The 27,260-nt window shown below is 45.2% G+C and overlaps 1 protein-coding gene across 3 annotated transcripts in view; it reads right to left on the reverse strand.

Annotated features, from left to right (window-relative positions):
• Positions 1–2,686: 2,686 nt before the first annotated feature.
• The window catches only part of NAAA (N-acylethanolamine acid amidase), a 46,402-nt gene continuing 21,828 nt past the window's right edge, over positions 2,687–27,260 (reverse strand). Inside the window, exons 7-11 of one of the 3 annotated variants that reach the window (XM_066574401.1) lie at positions 22,224–22,286; positions 16,349–16,415; positions 6,529–6,557; positions 6,348–6,398; positions 2,687–4,455 (exon numbers count right to left, since the gene is read on the reverse strand). In XM_066574401.1, the coding sequence (XP_066430498.1) occupies positions 4,380–4,455; positions 6,348–6,398; positions 6,529–6,557; positions 16,349–16,415; positions 22,224–22,286 (286 nt within the window). In that variant the 3' untranslated portion in view covers positions 2,687–4,379. Of the gene's footprint in view, positions 4,456–6,347; positions 6,399–6,528; positions 6,558–16,343; positions 16,416–17,679; positions 17,866–22,223; positions 22,287–27,260 lie in introns of those variants that run through there. The other 2 variants (XM_066574402.1, XR_010785861.1) reach the window with 2 other exon arrangements.

Genomic DNA, 27,260 nt, shown 5'->3' on the forward strand with positions numbered 1-27,260 from the left:
ATCTATTTTCCAAGTCCTCCAATTTCTTTTGAATGGCTCCAACTGTGGTGTTCTGAATACAGATTTTCCTTGCAGGTTTATTTCGGAGTCCGCTATACTGGATTCTAGATCATTGAGTTTTTTGGCATAGTTGGTTGTGTCAGGGCTGTGTCTATGAAGGCTTGGAGGAAGTCTAGCCTTTTATCTAGTAATGGCAGGATTACTCTTGTGAACTCTGGAGCTAAAGATGTTGCAGGAAAGCATGCGTCATCTGGAGCTGGGATTGAGTTACAGGAGGGGATGGTGATATTTTATATATAAGGTGTTGTAGGATCTCTTGGTCAGAGTGTTACATTTTTGAAGTTTCTCATGGAGGTTTTAGGTCACTGGGAGCTCCTTAATTGGTGTCTAGGGAACGAGGAGGATCATCCTATAGCTTTGGTTGTTTACGTTTAGAAGAGGCTGAGAGGTACAACAAGTTATAGTCCTAGGACTGGTCCCTGGCTAAATGAAGAGTTCTAAGTAAAGGCAGTAAGGATGTAGCTTTCAGTTAATGGAATATCTTCAATAGATACTGGAGGATTATCCTATGTATTTGGTTGTTTATATTCAGAAAGGGTTGAGGGACATGATAAGCTATAGTCCCAGGAGATTCAAGCCAATGGTCCCATGGATGAGTGAAGAGTTATAAGCAAAAAGGGAGTAGGAATATTTATCTTGGATATTATGAATGGTCACCCAGTGGCCCATTCACTGCGAGAAGCGGCAGAGAGGCTTGCCAAACACAAAGTCCAGGAGAAGACCGGAAGTGGTAGGATAACTGTTGGGTTCTGGCCTGCAGCATATAGGAAGTGGGCTGTCTTGGATTCTTTCAAGCAGGGCTTGGAGCCGAGCTGCATGCAAATCCAAAATGGAGCCTGATACAGCAGTTAAGGTTTGGGCCAATACGCCCCGAGGTTCCAGAGAAGTGGCTCTGGCTTTTGGTCTTCCCTCTCAAGGGTCTCTGTTGGTGGCTTTTTCTCCCAGTACAGTGAAGGTTGAGAAGATGTTAAGCCCTCAGTGTTAAGGGAAGTGTAGTAAGATGCTGTCATGCAGGATATCCTGCCTTTTGATAAGTCTAAATTAAAGGTTATGGACACATTGGAGAGTAAAGAGGGTCTACACAGCAGATCGAAGTGTAAGGAAGGGGAGAAATCATCTCAGTTATCAAAGAGGATAGATCAGACAGGCTGTAGCTAGGGAGGAAAGCACACACAAGGAAGGAGGATATAATTAGCTTATGCCAGATCCCTTTTGTAGTAACTTATCTCCTTGAGAACAAAAGGGTTGGTTAACTTGAAATAGAACTACCTGATCCTTTTCTGTCCGAGGCCTACCATAGGGAAAGAGTTGGGAAATTAGATGGTCAGCCAAGCCCGCAAGAATCTACGAGTCTGGCAGACATTAAACTCATATGTATGGTCTGCATTACATTTGTAAAAATCTTCTTCCCAGATTTAACCCCTTAAGGACCAGACTGTTTTGTACCTTAAGGACCAGACAGACACTTTTTAGAGATTTTACCCATGTAGCGGTTTTACTGCCCTATTTTGTTTCCTTTAGCTACCAAAATTATTTTTATAGCATTTTTTTCCCCGTGACGAATAGGGTGATTTTTAAAATATCTTTTTAACTGACTTTTTTCCCCGTTTTCTAGTTTTATTGGGAGTAAAATGCTAAAAAAATGATTTTTTTTCAACATTTATAGTTATTTTTTTAATGTAGTATATTTATGTTTAAATAAAGTATGGGAACGGGTTCCTCTATTTGTTTTGGCCGTTTTGATATATAGTATGTATGGTTTTTGTTTACAGGGCGCATACGGTGACGGTTTTGGTTCGCGTCGGCTTTGGTTATTTTCTTTCTTATGTATATATTGTTGTTTTATTCTATAATATTGTTTTATTTGTGTATGTAATCATGTTTTTTTTTTTACTATCTATGTCCCCAATTACGTCCTATGTCCCCCCCTTTTTTTTTTTATTTGACACTTTCCCACTGTAGCTGGGGCATCCATAGGAGCCGCGTCCATAGGAGCCCCAGTTACAGGGTAAACAACCCCTGTAGTGACGTTAGTCACTGGCAGAGCTGGCTAGGGTCTATTTGACCCTCCAGCTCTGCTGTCGCAGGGAACCTCGAAGGTCACATGACCCCCCCGACTCCTGTAGTGAAAGCTACAGTTCTGCTTTCACTTTCTAGTACACAGTGCTCATTGAGCACTGTGTACTCGGGTAAGGAAAGGCAAGAAGAGTTAAAACCCCCTCCTGCCTTCTTCTCTGGGTGATCAGCTGTCACTAACAGGAGGCTTAAAGTGCCGCTGTAATTTTACTATCGGCGGTGCTTTAAGCCCACGACCAGGCACCATATATTTACAGCGTCTGGTCCTTAATGGGTTGTTGTATCCAAGTTGAACAATACTTGACATTTATGCAGTGCATGCTACCAACCCCAATAAGTCCTTAACTTTTACCAATCGATTTCTGAATTGAGGGTTTTCTAGGGGGCTCACTGCTTCTGCCATTATACAGTGGTACCATCTGATGATAGGACACGTCGGTGCGGTGCGGTTGGCAGAATAGTGAAAGTGTACCCTGTGTACGGACGTTTCTGATATCGGAGCTGTACAGGCTTCAGTGATTTTGTCAAACAAAGGACGTGAAAAACGTAATAAATTACAACATTTTATTTTTCCACACAATAGGTAAAATATCTTAAAGTGACAATTTTAGTGGAGGAGGGCGGAGCCTAACTTCACACTGTTCATTCCTTTTAAGTTGAATAACCCTGAATAGAATGAACAGTGTGGTGTTAGGCTCCGTCCCCCCATCTCTGGAGTTGCATTCAACCCGTCCTAGTTGCATTTTAGGACGGGTTTCTCACGGGCTGCAAAGGCTTTTAATTCCTGGACAATCCCTTTAAGTCAGGAAATATTTCTGTTAGTAATTGATCTTCATACATTAAACTCAAATGTTATCCTCATACAAATTTGTATTAAAATATATTTTATTAGCAAATCTATATAACATCTCATTTTACTTGACAATTCACGTAGTATTAAAAAGCACAGATGACGACCTATTGAAAAAGTAACATGATTTAGTGTGCTACATGAGAAGTGTTGTTAGGCCTGTATACTCATTTAACAATTGGCCGTTTTCAAAAACAAAACTTCTGTAGGAGATTCTGTTAGTATTAGAATATAAAATCACAAGGCCAGGTTGCAATTGCGTCCCCTAGCGGTATGCCAGTGGTATGATTTATCTGTCTTACAAGTAGAAAAATTCAAAATTGCTAATTTTTCAATAATTTTTGGATTTAAAAAAACAACAAAATGCAAAACATATTGAGAAAAATGGATTACCAGCAAAGTAAAGGGTGTCACGAAAAAACAAAACAAAACAACATTCTCAAAATCACTTACATAAGTAAAAACATTCCAAAGTTACTAGTACTTAAAGTGACATATCCGATTTGAAAAACAGGGTCTTGGGTGAAAGCATTTTGGACTAATATGTTCTATAGTTTAATAATATTTTATTTCATAGTCCACCATTTTTTTTTCGTGGGATATTCAAGCCTTTCTGAATCAAAAGGGAATAAATTATCTGTTCAATTTCTTTGCATTTCAGGCCGTTTTCAGACGAGAGTATTTTAGCTCTATGTATCTATTCGATTGTTATATTTTTCACAATCGCTTTTTTTTATGCAGCATGACTTATTTTTCCCGTATTTGCCGCTGTATTACTATTCTTTTCTCTTGGGTAAATACAAATCAGTATTTATCCAGTAGAAAGTGAAATATACAGAGGCAACTACCGAACAAATGATGATGAACAGCTGTAATGTCATCTATAAGACGGCCGTAAGTCCATATTACAGACGTGTTATAATATGTTCATCTGATACTGGTGTTGTAGGGAAAATGGACATTAACTGGGAAAAAGGCTAGTTTTCTCGGTTCTTTCCCCTTCTACAATAATCTAGTTGGTATAGCCAATTAATTCTGCCACAAAAAAAAAATCCCATAATTTTTGATGAGTATGATATCAGATATGTGCACAATATTTATTGACCGATTTGGCCATTATTACTCAAAATAAGAGATCTCAGCTCATTTTGTTTTAACTCTGTCTCCCTTACCTGGCATCTATGTAGCATCTGTACATTGAGGTAAAGCAACTGGGAAAAAAAAATCATAAAATACTACTTTTAATTTTGGGAACCTGGCACTAATATTTGGCCCCATTTTAATTACAAGCATGTGATTATTTCAGTGAGTTATCTGGTGTACATATGAAATCACCTAACAATATTTTATTAGACGAATTCCCAATAATTGATTTTGAGTCCTTCAAACATACTTAAACTTCATTTCTGATCCGAGTTGCGTACTTCTCCGGGGTTGCAGCACTCATAACTGTTGTATAGACAGTAATGCTAAAAATAAACGAAAAAAACACATGAAATAGTCTTTAAGCACAAAATATATTGTCACCAAAATATTGTAGACCCCATCTTTAACAGAGAAAAATCTGCAAAAGGTTCATGTCCTCTGCCCGATGAGAAGACAGCATGTAGATGGCATTCAATGTAGAGTAGTCTGCTAGATGCGCCAAGTTTCGGGTTTAGACAGACAGCAAGAAGGTGAAGCAGGAGAGTCACCTTTCCCTCGATAAACTCAGTTGCCCCTCTCCTATAAGCACAGAATGTTATTTCATCTAACTCTGACATTACCACAGAACGTTACCCACACCCTATTATCTCATCCTTTTTACCGATTCCATCGTCCGGTGTAAATCATTCCATAAATGTAAATCCAGAATCTTGAAAATTAAACCGATGCAAAAAGCATCAGATCTAAAAGAGGGAAAAAAATGCTGTTCTATGCAATTTGCAAATAAGGGCTCGTTCACACTAGTTCTTACCTGTGCTGTCTTTTTCTGCTGTTTGGCTCCATTCTGGGAGACAAACAATGGCAAGAGCTGAAGTGCTGGACCCAGAGGCAACAAATGGAGCGCATGGACTATAATGGGTTCCATTTGATGCCGTTACGTGCTGCAGCATTTTCATGGAAGAAAAAGCGCTGTATGCGGCACTATTTTATAAGAGATTTTCACAGGAAGTGACGGAGGCTCCGAACAGAGCCTCCAATGCTGATGTGAACGAGACCAGACAGCAAGGAGATGATGAATGAGATTTTTGTTGTGACCATTGGCGAACTGGGTTGGCTTAAGCTCAAAATGAATGCGGCACTGGTTCAGAAAACCTGAGATCTCCATCAAAGCATGATGGTAAGGGTAGCTGTGGACCAGGGTCAGAGCGGCAAGAGGAGTAGATGCCTGGTTCGTCAGCTGAATGACCATTTGGGAAGCAACTTGAATTACTGCTTAAGAAGACTTTATGTTTGGTGGTGATAGTCTGCAGGATATGTGAAACCTGGTCTTGAAACAAGGAACTTCATTACCGATCTCCCAAATTACTCCAGTAATACCGTAATATGAAGACGGGTTTTCTAAAATGCCTCATTTTATTCCACTTCCTTTTATTCTCTCTAATTGCTATCTGGCACATCTTCTCGCTGCACATCTCTTCAAATTACATGGTCTTCCATTGTCTCTTATGTAATCCAGTTTACATCCAGATTCTGAAGAGCGTTATGCCGTCTGATGGATGTCAAACTGGACTTCTCCTCTTGCATACTATCATCAATCCAATGACCAGGTGGAATGGACAAGTCAGTGGCTGAAGCTATATCTTCTTCACTATGCATCCTCCAAGTAGGATAATTGGGCATCTCTTTTTCCCTCCGCCAAATGGCCTTACAACAACCACATGAACCAGTCCTCAGTAGTAACGCCATTTTATGTAAATTATGCTCAGCATCCTCAGACCTTTGCCCATTTTCTTCTCCACTGATGTGCCAGCAGCGAATCAGTGTCATCAGGACTTCCTGAAAATCTTGGCCCAAACCATGAACTCTCTTGTTTATGTTGTTGATTTCCTGAAGAGGTTCGCTGATAAGATGTGGAGGTGTCATCCGAAATTCCTCCCTGGGAATCTGTTCTGGTTATCTTCAAGAAATATACGTCTGAAGATGCTGCTGTTCAAATTTGCACTTTGCTTCCTAGAACCCTTCCAAACCTTGAAGTAAATGAACCCGGCTATTTAGAAGCTTCGCCTGCCATCCTCTTCAAGAAACCTGAATTCTTTTCATATATGTATTTTAAAGCCGCTGATACCATGAGACCATGGCCTTAAAAGGGTTCCCACACAACAAGAACCCATGTATGCAGAAGCAACTGTAACTCCCACAACAAATTACAGCTCACTGTTGGGGGCGAGAGAAGTCGACCCCACCCAGATGATTAGTGGAATGATTTCTGTTTAAAAAGAGATGTGTTAATAACATGGAAAATGTTTTGCTATCCCACATGAAAATAATTATGGTGAAGAATGATGATGGCAATCATAACATTAGAAATAAAAAAAACAAAACATTGTAATACATACGAATTCATCACTGGCTTCACTGACAGGACCTGTGTGTTGAGGGAAATACAAATAAATTATAATTTAATTGATTGATTGACGTCGGACTCCACTCTATATATACACACAAATTCATGGGAAACGGGGGGCTGCAGTTTCTATGGATTCGTACACTGCGCTGCTCTTGTCTATAAGGAGAGCCAAGCAAAGCCAATCACAGTAGAGGAGGAGGCATAGCTCTTAGCAAAACACTTCTTTCAGGCAATTAGAAAGAGTCTCAGGATCCAGACAATGATCTGCAGAGACTTTGAAGACCTTGGCAGGAAGCTGAAGGAACTAGGAGCACATAACATTTTTATAAATGATCTGGAGGAGGGAACTGAGGGAGAACTGATCAAATTTGCCAACAATACAAAGCTAGGAGGGATAGCTAACACTAGAGAAGAGAGAGAGAGGATTCAAAAAGATCTGGAGAAGCTTGAACAGTAGTCGGCGACTAACAAAATGGTATTTAACAAGAAGAATTAAAAAATGCACATACCGAATGGGAGGAATTGGTCTAAGCAGCACATGGGAAAAAGACTTGGGTATACTAATTGATCACAGACTGAACATGAGTCAACAATGTGAGGCAGCAGCAAAAAAAGCAAACACAATTCTGGGATGTATTAAGAGAAGCATAGAGTCTAGATCACATGAGGTCATTATCCCCCTCTACTCTTCCTTAGTCAGAACTCATCTGGAATACTGGGTCCAGTTCTGGGCACGCCAATAATAAAAAAAAACAAAACAGACAAACTGGAGCAAGTTCAGAGAAGAGCTACTAGTATGGTGAACAGTCTGCAAATAATGTCTTATGAGGAAAAGTTAAAGGATTTGTGAATGTTTAGCTTACAAAAAAGAAGGCTGAGAGGAAACTTAATAGCTGTCTACAAATATCTGAAGGGCTGTCACACTGCAGAGGGATCAGCCTTATTCTCATTTGCAACAAGGAAAGACTGGAAGCAATGGGATGAAACAAATAGAGGAAACACAGATTAGATATTAGAAAACACTTTCTGACAGTGAGGGTGATCAATGAGTGGAACAGGATACCACGGGAGGTGGTGAGTTTTCCTTCAATAGAAGTCTTCAGAACAAAGGCTGGACAGACATCTGTCTGGGATGATTTAGTAAATCTAGCATTGAGCAGGGGGTTGGACCCTATGACCCTTGAGGCCCTTCCAATGCTACCATTCTATGTCAATATGATACATCAGAATTATGTTCAAATATTAGTTTACCTTTACGTTCAAATCTGCGTGTATGTTAACTTATTCTTAGCAAAGTTGTTCCGTACCTACAGATGCAGCAGCTTAGCAAGGTAGGTAGGCGGTACTTTGTTACAACAGAGCAGGAATGTGAGGATGATGTAACATTTGAAAATATGAGAAAGCTGACATGTCATGCATTAAAGGAAAACCGCTTCTTAATAACATGTTACAATATTACACAATTTAAATTTACATAAAAAGTTGAGCAACTTTGTGAATCTTTCACTAAGACCTCCCTCACACAGGCATTGCCAAAAGCGCCACAATTTAAATCGTGTTTTACTTTCTGTTTCAACCGTAGACGCCAGCATTTAGCCTTCCTCATCATTGATGAGGAGCGCTAAACACTCAAAAATAGGACAACCACCACTTGAAAATCGCTGCGCTGAAGAGCGCCGCGTTTGAGCGGCTGTCTGCGCCTGTGTGAGAGGCTCCATGGAAAACAATGCGAGCCTCCGACAGCTGAAAGCGCAGCACTAAACGCTGTAAAAAGCGGTGTGCGTGTGAGAGAGGCTTGATGTTGTACTGATTATACTATAACCTTAGGGTGGCTTTACAAATAACCTGTGAATTAGTGCATTATATTAGGGACAATTAAAGCCAATAAATGGGCACCATTGTAATAGAGTGTCTGTACTGATGGGAGGTCCACAAGTGTTTTTGTACCCTTTATTTTACTGCTACCGTATATACCGGCGTATAAGTCGACGGGGCGTATAAGACGACCCCCCAACTTTCACCTTATACGCCGGTATACAGAGGAGAAAAAAAAAAAATCAGTACTCACCTCCCCCGGCGTTCTGTCGCGCTCCGGCAGGCTATCGCTCCCATCTGGTCCCGGCAGAACATTGCTTTCTGAATGCGGGGCTTGAAATCCCCGCCTCCAGAAAGCTAATACACACGCCGTCAGCCAGTTACATTGGCTAAAACACACGTGGCTTCAGCCAATCACACTATTCAATGACATCATTGAATGGGTCTGATTGCTAACACACGTGCGCCTTCAGCCAATCACAGCCATTCAATGATGTCATTGAATGGCTGTAACTGGCTGACGGCGTGTGTATTAGCTTTCTGGAGGTGGGGATTTCAAGCCCAGCATTCAGAAAGCAATGTTCTGCCGGGACCAGATGGGAGTGATAGCCTGCCGGAGAGCGACAGACCGCCGGGGGAGGTGAGTACAGATTTTTTTTTTTTACACTTTTTTTTTTGTATTACCGGCGTATAAGACGACCCCCGACTTCAGAGCAGATTTTTCGGGGGTTCAAAAGTCGTCTTATACGCCGGTATATACATGTACAGCGCTGCGTTCTACCCAATACTTATATTGTTACTATGCACCTATACAACATGGGCTTTACTACTATGTATGTGTACGTCATATACTGTACAGCTATATGTACTTCACTTACTGTGCTATCAGTCTGTACTTTACCATTATCTACCTGTAATCCACCTGCACTGCATGTACTGTACTCTACCTGTGCCACATGTATTATACTACTTTCTACTTCTGTGAAACAACCCATCCTCAACATATAAAGGGATTTATCAGCTTCCCACAGCTTTCTAGTTTATAGATGTAATGATTTATCAGTATTAGTTATCTATAATCTTTTTTTTCCTACTTTGGAAGCTTTAGAGCCAATTATCAGTTTTCCGCAATATTCTGTTTTTTTTAGGCCCTTATGACCAACAAAGTTCTGTTTCTTTTTTTTTATAGTTGCATTAGTTCCATTCCTTTTACATTTTTTGATCATCACAGCTGTATGAGTGCTTGGTTTTTGCAGGACAAGTTGTATTTTTAATGGCATAATTTGAGGGTACATATAACATATTCTATAATTTGTATTCATTTTTTGGGGGGGAGGGCGAATAAAAAAAAAAATAGAAGAGATCCAGCCTTTGTTCTTTTAAAGAAATTTAATTTTTACAGCTTTTAGCAAAGAGAATAATGTGAAAACTTTCTCCGTGGGTCAGCAACGTTCTGGCGATACCAAGTCTATATAGTCATTATATGTTTTGCTATTTTTGTACACTAAGTATACTAGAGAAAAAGATACGGATTACTTACCGGTAGTCCCTTTTCCAGGAGTCATCACGACGGCCCCATTTACATATGGAGGTTGCCCTCTGACCCAGGTAGGGACAGGAAGAGTTTAAAAGCACCTCCCCTTCCACCCATGCTTCAGTGACTTACAAATTATCACGGTGGACAATGTTTACTAAACCAAATTTTACCTTCATTCGGTCATATTTACATTGAAAGAACATTAATTATTCTATAAGGGAGGGAACTATGGGCCGTCGTGATGACTCCTGGAAAAGGGACTACCGGTAAGTAATCCGTATCTTTCCAGAGCGTCATCCCGACGGCCCCATTTACATATGGAGTATACCAAATTATACGTGGTTTTAGGGCGGGACTACTGCCTGAGGGACTTTTCGTCCGTAGCTCAGGTCTTTGTCCGACTGGACGTTAACCCTAAAATGTCTGATAAACGTATGTTGCTAGACCAGGTGGCTGCTTTGCAATTTGCTCGGCAGACGCCTGGCCTTTTTCTGCCCAAGAGGAGGAGAGAGAGCGTGTGGAGTGGGCTCTAATTTTTTTCCCCCGGGGGATCGAAGCCCCTGGCTTTATATGCCTCTTGGATGGCAGTCTTGATCCACCTCGCAATGGTGCCCTTAGATGCCGTCTTTCCTTTTTCCGGCCCCTGAAATTGGAAAAAGAGGTTATTTTTGCGAAAGGAGCAGGTAGCCTCTAAATACACTAGGACGGCTCTCCTAACATCTAGGCTATGAAAATCTCGTTCTTTTCCATTGCGGGGATTTTGACAGAAGGAGGGCAGAGTGATTGTCTGCTCCCTATGAATTTTTGACACTACCTTCGGTGGGAAGGCTGGGTCCCGTTTAAAGGTAATCCGGTCATCTTGTATTATCATGTATGGTTCAATACAGTATAACGCTTGTATTTCCCCTGTTCTCCGAGCTGAAGTTATAGCGACTAAAAGGGTAACTTTTAGCGTAAGCAGTCTCAGGGAGAGTTGGGAGAGGGGTTCAAAGGGGGGTTGGCAAGACTATTTAGGACTAAGTTTAGGTCTTAGATAGGGAAGGTTTCTTTAATAAAAGGGTCGAAGTCTTTCTGCCCCTTTGAGAAACCTACACACCCCGCGGTGTTCTGCTAGGGGGAGGTCTAGGTAAGATCCTAGTGCTGCTGTATGAACCTTAAGGGTTCTCGGGCTAAGGCCTTCCTCTAGGCCTGCCTGTGAAATTCCCGAATTGCGGGTATGTCAAGCTCTGGGATTTCCCCTGGATCTATTTTGCAGAAGTCTGTGACCTTCCTCCGTATCCTATCATAGATGGCTGTCGTGATAGGTTTACGGCTTTTTGTCGGGGTATTATGGGAGAGTCCCTTCCCACGCAATATCATGCTTTCAGCCTCTATGCTGCTAGATTCAATTTTTCCGACCCCCGGATATGTTAGCGGGCCCTGGAGTAGGAGATCATCCACTACTGGTAGTAGAGGTGGACCCCGAATAGTCAAGGCTTTTAGTAGGGGATACCAGGGCCTTTTTGTCCCACATAGGGGCAACTAGTATGACTGACACCCGGCTGGTCTGGATTTTCCCGAGGGTGTGAGGGATCAGTGGGAAAAGGGGAAAAGGCGTATGCTAGGTCCATATCCCAGCTTTGGGACAGGGCATCTATCCCGCACGGGTTGGCTCTTGGATTCAGAGAGTAAAAGTCCCGGCATTTTGAATTTTCCCTCGGGGCGAACAGGTCTATCTGCGGTTCTCCCCACCGGCAACTTAGTTGGTCGAAGACTCGCTGGTTCAGCCCCCATTCTCCTGGAAGGATGCTCTGTCTGCTCAGGAAGTTGGCAACAACGCTTGTGGACCCTTTTAGATGGATTGCTGAGAGAAAAGACAGCACGTTGGACTCCGCCTAGCGGAGTATTTTTATCGCCAGTTGTTGCAGGTGTGGGTCGCGTTCCCCCTTGGTGGCGAACAAACGACAGAGCTGTACTATTATCAGTCAAAGTTTTGATATGCCTTCCTCTTACAGGGGGTTCTGCTGCCTTAAGGGCCTCCCAGATTGCCCTTAATTCTCTGTAGCTTGATGAGCGCTTAGCTACTTTGGCCTGTAGATTTAGGTCGGCTACTTGCGCTCCCCATCCTGTTTTGCTGGCATTTGTTGTGATGGGTATAGTAGGTTCTTGCGACCAGGAGGTACCTTTGCTTAGGTTCCTCTATGAGGTCCACCAGCGTAGGGACTCTGACTCGGACGGACAGGCTAACCTTATTATCCAGGGAGGTCTGCTGTCTGTCCCACCTGGCAAGAATGAACCTTTGTAGTTGTCGAGTATGGGCTTGTGCCCACGGTACTATCTGTATGCAGGCTGTTTAGGATGCCGAGCACCTTCATTGTTTCTCTGATAGAAACAGTCGTAGCCTGACAGAGGGAGGTTACTCTTTGGAGGAGGTCTTCCTCCTAGATGATGGAAGCCGAGATTCCTGGATGTGGTAGTCTAATAATACCCCCGGGTATAACTTCTGTGTACCAGGGTTCAGGTCGGACTTCTGTTTATTGACTATCCACCCAAACTGTTTAGGGTAGACAAGACCATAGATAGGTCTATACGTATAGTCCTTCTGTCCTCGACACTGACAAGAAGTCATCCAGATATGGGAATATACGGATTTGGTTCCGTCTGAAATAGGCTACCATCTCTATTATTATCTTTGTGAACACCCGAGCAGCAGTGGAGATTCCGAATGGAAGGGCCATAAACTAATAATGTTGGATCCTGTCACCCTCCCGCCGAGCGAATCTCAAGTATTTGTGATGGACTGCCGCTATTGGGACGTGACAGTATGCATCTTTGGGATGCATAGTGCACTTTACAGTATCCCGGTCTATCAGTGAGACGATAGACCTCACTGTTTCCATCTTTAAAAAAATTTTTTCATTTATATGAAATAAATTTATTTAGGGCCTTAAGGTTAAGGATAGTCCTAATGGAACCGTTTGGTTTTTATTAGAAATAAGGGAGAATAGAATCCCTCACCCCTTTCATAATCAGGGACTTGTGCAATGCCTTTTAAGTCCTTGAGTTCCTGTACACCTTTTATGAGGTTCCCTTGATCTTGTAGGGACCCAGGGGAGGTTATGAGGAATCTCCTAGAGGGTAGAGAGTGGAACCCAATTCGGTACCCTGCTTCAATTATTCGGAGTACCCAGGGGTTAGATGTTATCCCCTGCCACTGACTTAGATAGCGTGCTAATCTACCCCCTGTTTGTTCAGGAGAGGGTTGAGCTTCCTTAACCCGACCTCCCTTGGGGTACGCCATCTTCCAGTTTTCCCTTTAACTTCGGGAGGTGGCTGGCGCCTCGGAAAGGATGGTTTCCTGTAAGGCTATCTGTCGCTGATTTTCTCCAGGATCTTGTCCAGGACGGGCCCAACATGTATTCCCCTTAGAGGGGGATGGTGCAGGGCTTGTTTTTTGATGTCACATCTGCGGCCCATGTCTTCAGCCATAATGTGCATCATATCTTACTATCCCCGCTGATGCATCAGTCAGAAAGGCGGTAGCCATTTTTAGGAGGGAAAGACAACCGGCTGACTCCTCTCTAGGGGCCCGATCTATGATGGAGGCTTCCAGCCTATTTATGCATAGGACCATCGATCTGGCCACAGAAGTCGAGGCTATGTTCTTATCCATTGGATAAGACAGTTGTGAGGTATCTTCAGGGCCCAAAAGGGGTTTTCTTGCTTTTTAAAGTAGAGCGCGCCTGGCAGTAATCCGCCTAGTCGCGATGGCAGTATGCCTTCAGCTGTCACTCTACCCCCCAGTGGGTACTCATTGCACCGACCTCGGAAGGACAGAAGGCTGAGTCGACCCTGAGCCGGCTACCTGACGTACGCGGGGTTTGAACCCGCGCCTTGATACCGCTATTCTTTTTTCAGGCTCCTGCCATTCATCGGCAATTACCTGTTGTAGGGTCTAGTTGACCGGGAACATGGTATTTTCCCCCGGAGGCCGCCGAGCGTTTTATCTTTGTTTTATGGAACGCTTCACGAATTTGCGTGTGCGTCTATCGTTCCAATTTTAGTATATGTGCTGCCGAAGCGAGCACTATCCTCGGCGGGTGATCCTCTATCTGCATTGTCTCCCTCACCGCCTTGATGAGGTGCGCAATGTCATTTGAGGAGAAATAATACTTTTCCTCATCCTCTAAAAGTACTGGCGGGTCCTCTAGCTTTTCTTCAGACGGGAGCTGCAGGGATTCCCGGAAATTGGGCTCGCCAATTCGGTTTGTCTTGGCCTTTTAGGGACCCGTGACGGACCTGGCTGAGCCTGGGGAAGGGATGCCATAGAGGCCTGCCCTGATCCTACAGCGGATGCCTCTGCTAGTATCTTCCCTGTGCATTCGTCGCATAGGGTATTTTTTTTTTTTTTTTTTTTTTTTTTTTGGGGGGGCCGCTATCGCAGCAGCGGCGGCCGGAACATGCAGACCGTGCGAGGGAGACCTGCGCTGCTGAGGCGACTTACGGCTCAGTCGGCGCCGCAGGTCGGGGATGCAGGGACTTGTGAGTGTGTGCGGCCCCGACCTCTACCCCCTAGGGGGAATAGCACAGCGTGCGGTAAGTCCTTACTCTTTAGACTCTAACCCATACCACAATGGGGGAGAGGGGAGAGAAAAGGGGGACATATATGCATCCAATCCAGTACAGCGTTAATTTGCATTCCGTTTTTTGGCATATAGCCTACTCACGGCTTGTAGGGTATCTGTTTCTCCCTCTCGTGCTGAGCTGTCGCGGGTAGACATGCTGTTTGGCACTTCTAGTCAGTCAGCAGGATATCTCCATGGAGTAGAGCCTGCTTTAGATGGGAGAAACTTTGAATTTGGCGCCATTTCCGGGTTTTCACCGGTAGCCACGCCCCCTACGTCGAGCGCGTGACGTCACCACGCCGGATGACGTCACCGCTATGCGAGCCGAGGATCCAGGAGCTCCGGGAGGCCGCCGCTGCTGTTCCTCTGCCAGGAGGAACTATCCCATCGCGGTAGCGGCGGCCGGAACATGCGGACCGCGCGAGGGAGACCTGCGCTGCTGAGGCGACTTACGGCTCAGTCGGCGCCGCAGGTCGGGGATGCAGGGACTCGTGAGTGTGCGGCCCCGACCTCTACCCCTCCAGGGGGATCGCACAGCGTGCGGGAAGTTTTCTTCTGGTAAGTCTTCTTCCTTCTCCTGCAGCTCTGGAGCTGCTCCTCTGTCCCACCGTAGGGACAGGAAGACACTGAAGCATGGGTGGAAGGGGAGGTGCTTTTAAACTCTTCCTGTCCCTACCTGGGTCAGAGGGCAACCTCCATATGTAAATGGGGCCGTCGGGATGACGCTCTGGAAAAAAGATTTACGTTTATGTAGGTGAATAATCCAATCCAATCACAGCACTTACCTCCACAGCGTAATTCTCAAGCAGCTTGCTGCACCGCTGGGAAGACCATCACGCCGGGGACACAGACGCAGGTTGCGAGATGAGTATTGTGGGTTTTCTGTTGTTGTTTTTTACCTCACTCGAGTATAAGCCGAGGGGGGCTTTTACAACATAAAAAAATGTGCTGAAAAACTAGGCTTATACTCGAGTATATATGGTAACGTTTTGATCGCTCTCTTATCCGTTTTTGTGAACAGAAATATGCAAAATGAGCTATTTTGCCCGGGCTTTTAAATATTATTTTTCACGGGTTCACTGTGCGGATTAAAGAATGTGCTAACTTTTTTACACGGATCACTACGAACACAGCAATACGAAATTAATGATTTTTTTTTACATACCAAGTGAGGTTTTGACATTTTGTTTTTAGATTTTTTACGTTTCATTTTTGGCCCGCCAGGGAACTTGTATTTCATTAGAAATGATCGTTCCTATAATGCAATGCTATATTTCGGAACTGCAGTGTTTTACATTGGCCTATGAGACCCAGCCTCTGGCTGGGCCACTTTCAAGGCACCAGCTGCGATAGCATCTCAGCCATACCCTGCATTCTACATCACAGGGGTCTGATGGGTGATAGAGGAAACACCATTTTACATGTTGCAGTTGCATTGACCACTGCATGTAAAGGGTTAAACAATTAGAATTGAAGGTTTGTCTGCTTCAAATCGTTAGACCTGAAGCCCAGCTGTCACGAGACAGCCGAACCCCCTTTTACCAGCACAGAAAATCAGGGCCAGCCTTATTCTAATCGAATGCGTCACAAAAATAGCTATAGCATTGGAATAAAGCCCCTTAGTGACTGTTGTTAAATGACCCATTGCCGGTCACTAAGGAGTTAATATTTTAAGTTGAGGGACCATTGTAATATACTTCACCTTCCTCTTGGAGAATTATTATAATATAGATACAATGTATGACTGACATTCAATCTGAACCCACAACAATACATCAGATTCTAAAAATGAGTTTTGTGCAGCTAAATAAATGTACTAAACTGTAAGTATGAGCAATGTTCACCAATCCAACCTTGTATAAAGAATCTGTGTTGATGTTCGCTTGCCCAGTAGCATTCAAGGCTTTTATAGCTGGAGTCCTGAAAAACATGCCAAAAGGTATGAACGATTGTTACAAAAAGGAGACATGAAGGAGTAACTGAACATCTTAGGGTTAATGCCCACGAATGGATTTTTACCGCGCTTACCGTGGCGTAAATCCGCTGCTATTAGGTCCTATTGAACCTAACAGCTTTTCTGCCAGCCAATGCCAACATGCGTTATTTTACCGCAGATTTACGCGAACAGTAAAAAAACACGGCATGTTCTATTTTCCGCAGATTTACGCCACGGGAGGTCTCCATCAATATAGCCTTGATGGAAATTGTGGAAAAATGTGTGATATCCCGCGATCAGCAGCGGCTGTTTACAATCGCGGTACTCCCACGACGTAAAACCGCAAGCCTATCCCGCGCCGGTCGTGGGCATGAGCCCTTAGAATCACTTTTTACTTATATAGAGCATGCAGATTACACAGCACTTTATATCTCTTGATATTGGGTTCTGTCCCCATTGGGGCTCACAATCTATATTCATCTATCCGTAGATTTTCAGAGTGTGGGAGGAAGCCAGCGTATCTGGAGGACACCCATGCAAACGCAGGGAGAACATATGGAACCCATATAGATGTTGTCCTTGGCGGGATGTTGAACTGCAAGGTAAAAGTGCTAACCATGCATCTTTCAACCCCGTACGGTTGGGTTCACACGGGGCGGATTTGCCGCGAAAATTCCACCTGGAATTTCGCCGCGGCAATTCCGCCTGCGGACGCTAATCCCGAAATTATCCAGCCATGTGGACGAGAGTTCTCAGAAATTTCGTCCACACGGGACGGCGAATCCGCTGCGGCAAAGCCGGCGCTGTGGCACGGATTCGCCAGCCGCAGCATGCTCATTTTTTTCTTCTTCCGCTGCGGGCGCGCTCTTATCTATGGGAGCGCCAGCCGCAGCGGAAGGGCGTGCAGCCAGGCCGCTTTAAAACCCGCGGCTAAGTGCCCCAAGTTTTGAAGCAGCGCTTCTCCCAGCAGAAATCTCACGGCTTTTCGCTACGGCCAAACCGCGAGATTTCCGATGGGATTCCGGTGTGTGGGAACCCAGCCTAAAACTAAAAATGGAAAAAAATAATTCTGTAATTTATTTAATGCATTTTTAATGCGGTTTTAAAGGGTTGTTCATAGTTAACTGCGTGTAAATTATAAATTTTATACTTATTAAAATAATGTTTTTATCCTCAAATATTCTAGAAATAATGTTAGAACATGCCACATGCGGTTTCTTTTGCAGAGCATTTCTGTGTCCGGCCCACCTCAGTAAATGTTCCAAGGTGGTCACACACGCTCAGTCTTGTTTCTCCCTCTGCTCCAGTCAGTATGTGGAGGGATTCCTGCTGTGGTCAGTGGCTACTTATGAAGTTGTCTTGTCTGATGTCAGAAGAGATGCTGACCAAGTGATAAGAAAGTGAGACCGTGTTACTGCAACTGTTCAGCATCTCCTGTGATAAGCAGAGAACATGTTAGTAACAACCTTTTGCTAGTTTTATCTGCTGGTCCAAAATGCTTGAATTGCTAAAATTTGCTCAACGATTTCGATACTTATTCAAATTTTATCAATGATAATTTTTTTAAACCTTTGTAAAGTCATTGACCACTATGAATTGAATGTCCCTCTAACAAAAAGATTTTTAAGGCCATGGACAAGTCACTTAGCAGGAGAAGGGTGATGTCTGAGGTTTTGTCCAATTCTTTAGGTCAGTGATTTTTCTGTGTAGAGAACTGCTAACACTTGTCATACTCCGTATCACGGACATCGGGGACAGCAGAGAGAAAAACTGTATAAGCTTCATCAGCACTGCACCCAGCACCTACTCACTATCTACGCTAGAACCAACGACAGAGGAAGAAGTCTCCAGGCTCCTTTCCACTGCCCGCCCTACCACCTGCGCCAGCGACCCTCTCCCCTCTCACCTCCTCCGCTCCCTTTCCCCAGCTCTCATTACTCACCTTACCACAATCTGCAACCTCTCCCTAACCTCTGGCACTTTTCCCTCCTCATTCAAACACTCCATTATATCCCCTCTGCTTAAAAAACCAACCCTGGACCCGACTAATGCTGCCAACTACCGACCCGTCTCAAACCTCCCCTTTATCTCCAAATTACTGGAACGCCTGGTCTACTCCCGCCTTACTCGCTTTCTCTCTGACAAGTCACTCCTCGACCCCCTCCAGTCTGGTTTCCGCTCTCTACACTCGACCGAAACTGCCCTTACAAAAGTAACATATGACCTGATGACTGCAAAGTCGAGAGGTGATTACTCTCTACTAATCCTCCTTGACCTGTCTGCTGCATTTGACACTGTCGACCATAATCTCCTTCTCACTATGCTCTGCTCTAGTGGTCTAAAGGATACTGCTCTCTCCTGGTTCTCCTCCTACCTCTCTGACCGCTCTTTCAGTGTTTCCTTTGCTGGTTCTATCTCTGCTCCACTTCCTCTCGCTGTCGGGGTACCCCAGGGCTCGGTCCTTGGTCCCCTTCTTTTCTCTATCTATACTGCCCCAATTGGACAAACCATCCACAGATTCGGCCTCCAATACGATCTCTATGCTGACGACACCCAACTATACACCTACTCTCGTGAGATCTCTGGACCATTCCTCCAAAATATCACCGACTGTCTGTCCGCTGTCTCTAACACTATGTCCTCCCTTTTTCTCAAATTAAACCTCTCTAAAACTGACCTCCTTGTCTTTCCACCTTCTAACCGACCTCCCCTCAACATCTCCATTCCAGTGTCTGGCACCATCATAACCCCCCGACGGCATGCCCGATGCCTTGGGGTCACACTGGACTCTGACCTCTCCTTTGCCCCCCATATCCAATCTCTGGCCCAAACATGCCACATGCACCTCAGAAATATTGCTAAAATACATCCGTTCCTAACCACGGACACGCTAAAGACGCTCGTGGTTGCGCTCATCCACTCCCGGCTTGACTACTGCAACTTGCTACTCATTGGCCTCCCCCGCACTAGACTCGCTCCGCTCCAATCCATACTAAATGCAGCAGCTAGGCTCATTTCTCTATCCAGTCGTTACTCAGACGCCTCTGCATTATGCCAGTCGCTGCATTGGCTGCCCATCCACTGTAGAACTAAATTTAAACTCCTCTACCTCACTCACAAAGCTCTGCATGGTGCTGCGCCACCATACATCGCCTCCCTACTGTCAGTACACCACCCAGCCCGCTCACTCCGATCGGCTAACACACTCAGACTAAACACCCCTGTAATACGAACCTCTCATGCTCGCCTAAAGGACTTCACCAGAGCAGCACCCATCCTCTGGAATGCTCTACCCCAAGGCATCCGGACAATTCCCCATGCACGAAATTTCAGACGTGCCTTAAAAACGCACCTCTTCAGGGAAGCATACCAAATCTCCTGACCTAGTCCCTCGCCCCTCCCTATGGTGCTCCACCCTGTTTGCCTTCTGATAAATGATCTGTACATAATATTTCCTATTGCCTGTGTTCCCCACCCCCTGCACCTCCCGTACCACCCTCAACCCATTTGTGTCTAACCCAATGTATCTCACATTGTAATTGTTGTATTGTTTTGCATTTATCCATGCCTGAAAGCGCTGCGGAATAAGTTGGCGCTATACAAATAAAGATTATTATTATTATATTATTATAAGGATTATTTTATTTACTGTCAAATTATATAAATCAGAACGGCTATGATCATCCTCTGAGTCCCGAATGAGAGAAAGGGGAACCCGTTCGATCGCACTGCTGTCACCAATTTGTCATGGATGGGAGAAGGGAGAGCTGGGAGGGGGACCTGATCGATCCCGCCTCTATCAACAATTTATCACAGATCGACTATCCTGAGCACTCTTGCAGCTGCGAACACTGGTCACGGCGGAGCCTCGATCGATCATTCTAGTGGGATTGCAAGCTTGGAGTCATTAGAATACAGGTGGATTTGTACCTAGCTTTCCTAGGTTTCTGCATGCATGCAAAACGAAGGCTCAAATCACCACCTGATCCAGTCTAACAGCTCTAGCACTCTATACCACCCACACATACGTTGCCAGCATTAACTTTTATATCACAGGTAAGCTGGAACCCGGACTATGATTTATTACCACAATCTTTGGAGTTTATGGTTTGTTTTAAAACGGACAAGGATTGACTAATAAATTGCAGACTTATTCTAGAAAAAAGGCTAGCAGTGCTAAATATTAATATGTACAAATATATACAGAAAGAGATGTTACAGTGGAGATAAGGTTTACAGGTATACACAACAAACAGTACTTAAAATAAAACAGGAAAACAAAGATACCAGATCTGGGATGTTCGGCGCAAGGTTCTCTTTGTGTGGAGTCTTGGGAAGGAAATAGGAAAGTCCTTACACTGTGGTATATCTCCAAAGGTCTGACAACTAGGTCTCTTTGAGGCCCTGGTATTAAAAGATTCCCCAGAACACACCTCCTCCCACCTCCTCTGAGGTTATTCAGAGAGGGGTAGAGTAAATCTCTGTGCAAAACCATAATTCCCCATTTCAGCCATATCTCCGTAGGAGATCCTTTGATCGGGAATAATGACCTGGCATATGTCCGGCCATGATTTTATCTACTCAGCGATACCAAATATGACACAGAAATTTTTACCAAGTACACGGACATGCCGCTTGGGGGCGTATCAGGGCACGCATCTCAATGTATTTAGGTGCGTTTTATTCAGCTGGCACGCCCGATTCAGAAAATATAATTCATATCTGGCTAGGACCTTCACATGACTGTTACTCTTTATTAAAAGATTTTTACTTAATTTGCACCCCAGTGCCATGACGTCTGCAAGAATCCAACTCCTAGGTGAATGCTTTTCCTTTGACTTCATTACCATATAAGGAAAAAGGAACAGCCGTTTTTTCATCACAGCTCTTAACCAAGGTATGCCTCCTGCAGACGGCCGTGTCGGATCCCGCTGCGAGATGTGAGCCGTGCCCCTGCAGTGACCACAGCGGCTCACCTGCTCCCGCGTCTCCTCTGCTATGTGCTGGCTGCCGCCCAACCAGCACATACACAGAGCAGAGCCGGCGCAGCAGCCGTGACATTTATGTGTGGGCCTCTGCGAGACTCGCACAGAAATAGGACAGGCTGCAATTTGTTTACCTCGCGAGTTTTCACGCGGTCAAATCGTGACTGTTTGCATTGGATTGCATTATCTAATGCAATCCTATGGTAGCGGGCACGGGCGGGAAATTCTGTGGGGAAATCCCGCTGTGGAATTTCCGCCTGTGTGCAGGAGGCCGTAAGGCAAGCCTAGTTGCCTTTCTAAATGTAAATATTCAAAAAGGCAAGAGGGAAAATGGGTGAGGGGGCAGCTGAAAATTACCAATGCAATCTAATTACACACTAAATGGATGACACATGCAGCAAAACGGCTGACGCACCACCAGTCTCTATATCCCGCTCTCATTATTAATTACCTAATAATGAGAGTGTGGGTGTTCAAAGTTTAATGATATTCCACAATTGCTTTTAATGAATGCGCATTTTTAGGGCTTGTAGGAATTTATGTTGCAGCACACCCTTCAGTAAAACCCTTCCTTCATTGCAAACCATTAAAAACATTATGCAGTGCTGAAGCATGGTCATGGACATTTACCTGCGGAACGTTTTTAATAGATTTGCAATTAACTCAAGGTTTTCACTAAAGGAAGGGCTGGACTAAACACCTCTTTTTTCTACATCTGGAATAACCTTGGAAGCTAGCAAAGTATTGGTGAGCGCTATCTGGTTTTTGCTATAGCCTAAAAAAAAAAAAAAAAAAAAAAAGGGATACCTTCGGTCATCAGAGGGAGGTGGAGTGGTCCAGTGGTCATAGTTTGTCTCTACATGGAACCATCTGCATAAAAGAAGGAAAGAAATAATGAACCGACATCCAAGTATTCGTTTTGCCACTTCTCATCACTCCACTAAGTGTGAAGCAACCTAGCCATCCGAGGCAGGAGGACCTGCACCAAAAAGTACCTGCACCAATGTCACTCAGAAACATATTTTTAAACACATGTCTAACGACATTACAGGGAGTCGGTCAGCTGGACCATGCTATGCAATCTGCAGGCATGGACTTATAGAGCAGGAGCAGCCGAATAGTTCTATGGAGAAAACAAGATTTTGGTATAACTTACCGTAAAATCTCTTTCTCGTCTTGTTCATTGGGAGACACGGCGAAAACCTTGGGGAGAGCTTTTGCCACTAGGAGGCGACACTAAGCATAAAAAGTGTTTACTCCTCCCATTAGCTATACCCCTCCTGCAGGCATAAGCTAGCTCAGTTTGTATGCAAGCAGTAGGAGCAGCCAGTAGGATACGACATAAGTAACTTATTCTAACCCCATGTGCGACCGCACTGCGAACACTCCAACCAAGGAGTATATGATACAGTTCTAATAACAGACTGGGTGGGTGCTGTGTCCCCCAATGAAAAAGACGAGAAATAGATTTTACGGTAAGATATACCAAAATCTTGTTTTCTCGTATGTATCATTGGGGGACACAGCAAAGACGTTCTAGAGCAGTACCCAAGGGGGCGGGAAAACATAATAAGCTGCAGGTGTAAAGCAGCGTAATCAGCTCTTCAACCACAACTGGCGTTAAGGAAGGCCTAGGCCTCTAGCATGCTCAGAGACATAACATGAAGGATTCCGAGTGACGGTCCCATCCACCCACCGGGAGAAACTTCCCGCCGAGGAGCTACCAACAAGACACCTGCTGTCCGGGTAATATGTGCCATAACACAGCCTGAAGAAATCCTGTACTGCCGTGAAGCAGCGCCAGTGCGAGAAGTCCACTTGGAAAACCAAGGATGGGACTTGTGTTGTCGGGAATACCAGCAGAGATCTGGGACCGAAGTCTCCATTAACGCGGGATCACGATACCACGTGCAGAGAGGTAACATGTAACAACAGATTCCTTTGACGTCAAAGAGATTCCGCCCGCTAGCGCCTCTTGCGTGGACGGGAGACGAGTAGCCAAAGCGAGCTGGACGTGCCGTCAGTAGCATCGGCGATGGAGCTAGAACTTCAAAAAAGCTGGGGGCCTTCTAGCTGTCGACCTAGTTGAACAGCAGGGTCCGCTGACATCCAGACTGTTAACCCCCAGCTAACCAGGCTGTTAATGACAGCCCCGCTGATGGTTAGTAGTAAGCATGCCAGGCAATGCATTGGGGCTACTGCTACCAGAGAGAATGGGAGCTGTGGATGCATGGCCCAAAAAAACCCATTAGCATCAGCCTCTGCACCTGTGACATGGCCACGGCATCTACCATTTGGATGAAGTCTACATTTTTTTTTTCTTTTTCTTAGTAAGGAAGATCCTTACTAAGGTGTTATGGCAACTGCTAACCAGGAACCAGAAAATTGGGCGTGGTTCTCACTGGTCTCATTGTGGAAAACATCCAGAGATGGGAGGGGTGAGCATCCAGAGAGGATGCGGGCCACCCCAAATCTTCGGCTTAGCGAAGCAGTTGTCGGACAAGCTCCAAGTTGGACTAGAACCTTACACATTGTACCTGCGTAGGAAGGATCCACGGAAAAATGCTCCAGCAACGAAGTTGGAGACTGCTCCGCTACAGCGTACTGCTCACCCTGTCCCCGATAACATGAGAGACTCACGTCCATGGCTGACGAGTGCTTTCCAGGAGCACTAGACTGTTAGCTCAGATATCGGTTTGGTTCAGAGGCCATCTGGAGAGGGACCAGACCCAAAGCAATCAGTGTGTTAGAGTTAACTAGAGGGGAGCTAGTAGACAGACCTACCACCCCCATGTGAGGGTATATATATATATATTGCCATATGTTCTTTATACTTTTATACCTATATGCAAGTTTTATTCAATTCCAAATGAGAAAAAACATATGTCGCCTTACATCAGATATTCCAAGGCTTTGCAAGGCTGAGAGAGATGTTCTAGAAATTCAGAGAAGATACGGAACCAGACACAAGGCCGCGTGTACTTGGCTGTTTTCCCAGAAGCAAGATATCAAGATGTTCCACTATGTACATAATTTTCACTGTTTCAGGCCGGAAATACGGACTTCCCATATATGGAGAATGCATGCTTGGCCGCTTTCTTAGAATTGAGTGGGTGATTCTTTGCACTGGAGTTAATTAAATATGTGATTTTCTGTACATAAGTCAGAGGCGCCTCACTGTCTCAGGCCGGAAATCCGGACTGCCCATATATGGTTATGAGATCATCACCCCCTGATGGTGATGGGACAAAGGGTATAAGATCTCATGTAATCTGTAATAAAACACAGCCTAGAGCCATGTCCCGTGTGAGAAACTATACCAGACCTCCGTGTGGTGTTGGTGCTGTACTTAGAATTTTATTACCCAGACTCCCTGTAGGAGGGTGAACCCCCGAACTACCACTATAATTAAACAGAACAAGGCTGTCTTGTCTGTTAGACAGGATATTCTTTGACTGACCAGTGTGGTGGAGCGCCCATAGTATACGCCTCTGGGCAGCCGCAGTCTGCGTCTCACCTGTAAGTGGGGATAGTGCTACAGCTGCATGCAAGGAAACTGCAGGCGGGCCACCATAGGGGGGCTAGCAGTAAGGTGAAACACCTGTTCTGGAGCCGAGCAGCTATGTAACCACAGACTTTCTGTGCACAGTACTCTTCCCATAAGGAAAGTACCACAAGAGTCAGCAAGCCCGGAGTACTGCTGATAACCAGTTTGAAAAAGTTTGTTCAGAATACAAAAAAGTTCCGACTGGATGTAATCTCGTACGGTAACGGGAGCGCCCATAGTATGTGTCTCATGTATGCCATTTTCGACATGGAAACTGTGCTAAGGCTGCCTGCAGAGACAGCAACCCCCCAGAGAGCCGTTAGGCAAGGCTCAACCCGGACCGGAGCAGAGATTAGGAGCGATGAGTCCTGCGAATCCCTGTGCTCTTCCAAAGGAAGGTACCACAAGTCTCAGCAAGGCCAGAGCAATGTAGACAACTAGTCCAAACACTGTCATTCGTAAGACGAGATATTCTCCGGCTGGATGCAATCTTGTACTGTAGCGAGAGCGCACATAGTATGTGGCTCTGGACGGCCCCTGACCGCATGTCATCCTGGACCAGGCACTGCGGTACGTCTGGCTGCAGTGAACTGCAGGAGGGGGCAACCAGGAAGCTACCGATAGGCAAGGCTCAACCCGGCCCGGAGCAGATATGGGGAGCGAGGATTCCAGAGACACCCTGTGCAATTACTCTTTCTCTAGGGAAGGTACTACAGGTCTCAGCAAGTCCGGAGTAATGCTGCCCAATAGTTCGAACACAGTTGTCCGTAAGACGGGATATCCTCTGCTGGATGTAAACTCTTATTGTAGCGAGAGAACAAATGGTCTGGACTCGTCCACTGCGGTACGTCTGGCTGCAGGGAACTGCAGGAGGGGGCAACAGGGGAGCTACCGGGGCAAGGCTCAACCCAGTCCGGAGCAGACATGAGGGGCGAAGTGTATGGAGAATGCCTGTGTACAGTACTCTTTCTCTATGGAAGGTACCACAGGTCTCAGCAAGCCTGGAGCAATGCTGACAATTAGTCCAAACCTGTTGTCCGTAAGACGAGATATTCCCTGCTGGATGTAATCTCGTATTACAGCGAGAGCGCACGTAGTATGTGGCTCTGGCCGTCCCGTCCGTCTGTCATCCTAGACTCGGACACTGCGCAAAGGATGGCCGGAGGGGACTAGCTGCTAAGCAAAGCTCAACCCGAGCCCGGAATCACACTGAGGTTGATTGGGCATGGAAGAGGCAGGACTATGGCACATCGACATGGGTAAGTGGGAAGCACGAGCTGCACATGAAGTAGACAGCAGGCCTCAAATCCTTCAGACCCAGCCCCTGTCCCACAGGGCCATCCAGGTGGGGAAAAAAACGCCACCCTGGCGCTGAGGTCGGGTTAGTCAAGTAGTCCGGCCTGTGGCTATTTAACCCTTTCCAATCCAATTTGTATCCTGGTTTTCCTAGGGGGGCTTACTCTTTTTTGCCGTTATATAACGACGCTATATGCTGACTAAAGCCAGTACTGCATGAGGTGACACGTTGGATAGGCTCCGACAGCAGAGAGGCTGGCAATATACAGTAAGAGAACCCTGACGGACGTCTTCCAACATCAGAGATGTACAGCCTTAAATCATAATGTCTTCAGACGTCAGACAGTGGATTGGAAAGGGTTAACTACATGGTGACAAGCATACAATGAAAAAATGTGCTGGTAGTGGGGGGAGAAGTCAGGAACCGCAGATGACCCCATGGCTGGTGGGAGACAGAGTGGTTAGTGCTGTTCTGTTCCACTTTTTTGTCTTGAAGGAGCGGGTAACCATGCTGTCTGGTGCAGCACTGCTCACCCCCTCCCCACTTGAGGACCATAAGGGATGTTAGCTCATCCCCGATACCCAGCTAGAAAAGAGAAAAAAAAAAAAAAAAGACCTGCAGAGCAAGAAGGTCCGCCTCCTTCAGACACTAAGCGAAAAACTGAGCTAGCTTCTGCCTGCGGGAGGGGTATAGCTATTAGGAGGAGTGAACACATTTTATGCTTAGCCCCCTAGTGGCAGAAGCTATACCTAAGGTCTTTGTGTGTCCCCCAATGATACAGACGAGAAAGTTTCCGGATAATTTTATTCCTTTTCATCCCTGCTTGTTCTGATCTGAACACTCCAATGGGCGGTCCCATCAGTGATTAGCAGCCCTACCTGTATGTGCAGTTATACACAAACAGCTGTCAAATCACTGGACCGCCTAATGGGCTGATCAGCTCAGGATGTGCAGAGATATAAATGATACTGAATCATAAAACTCTATATCAGTCTACCCC

This window comes from Eleutherodactylus coqui, chromosome 7, assembly GCF_035609145.1.
Source record: "Eleutherodactylus coqui strain aEleCoq1 chromosome 7, aEleCoq1.hap1, whole genome shotgun sequence".
Classification (NCBI taxonomy): Eukaryota; Metazoa; Chordata; class Amphibia; order Anura; family Eleutherodactylidae; genus Eleutherodactylus; species Eleutherodactylus coqui.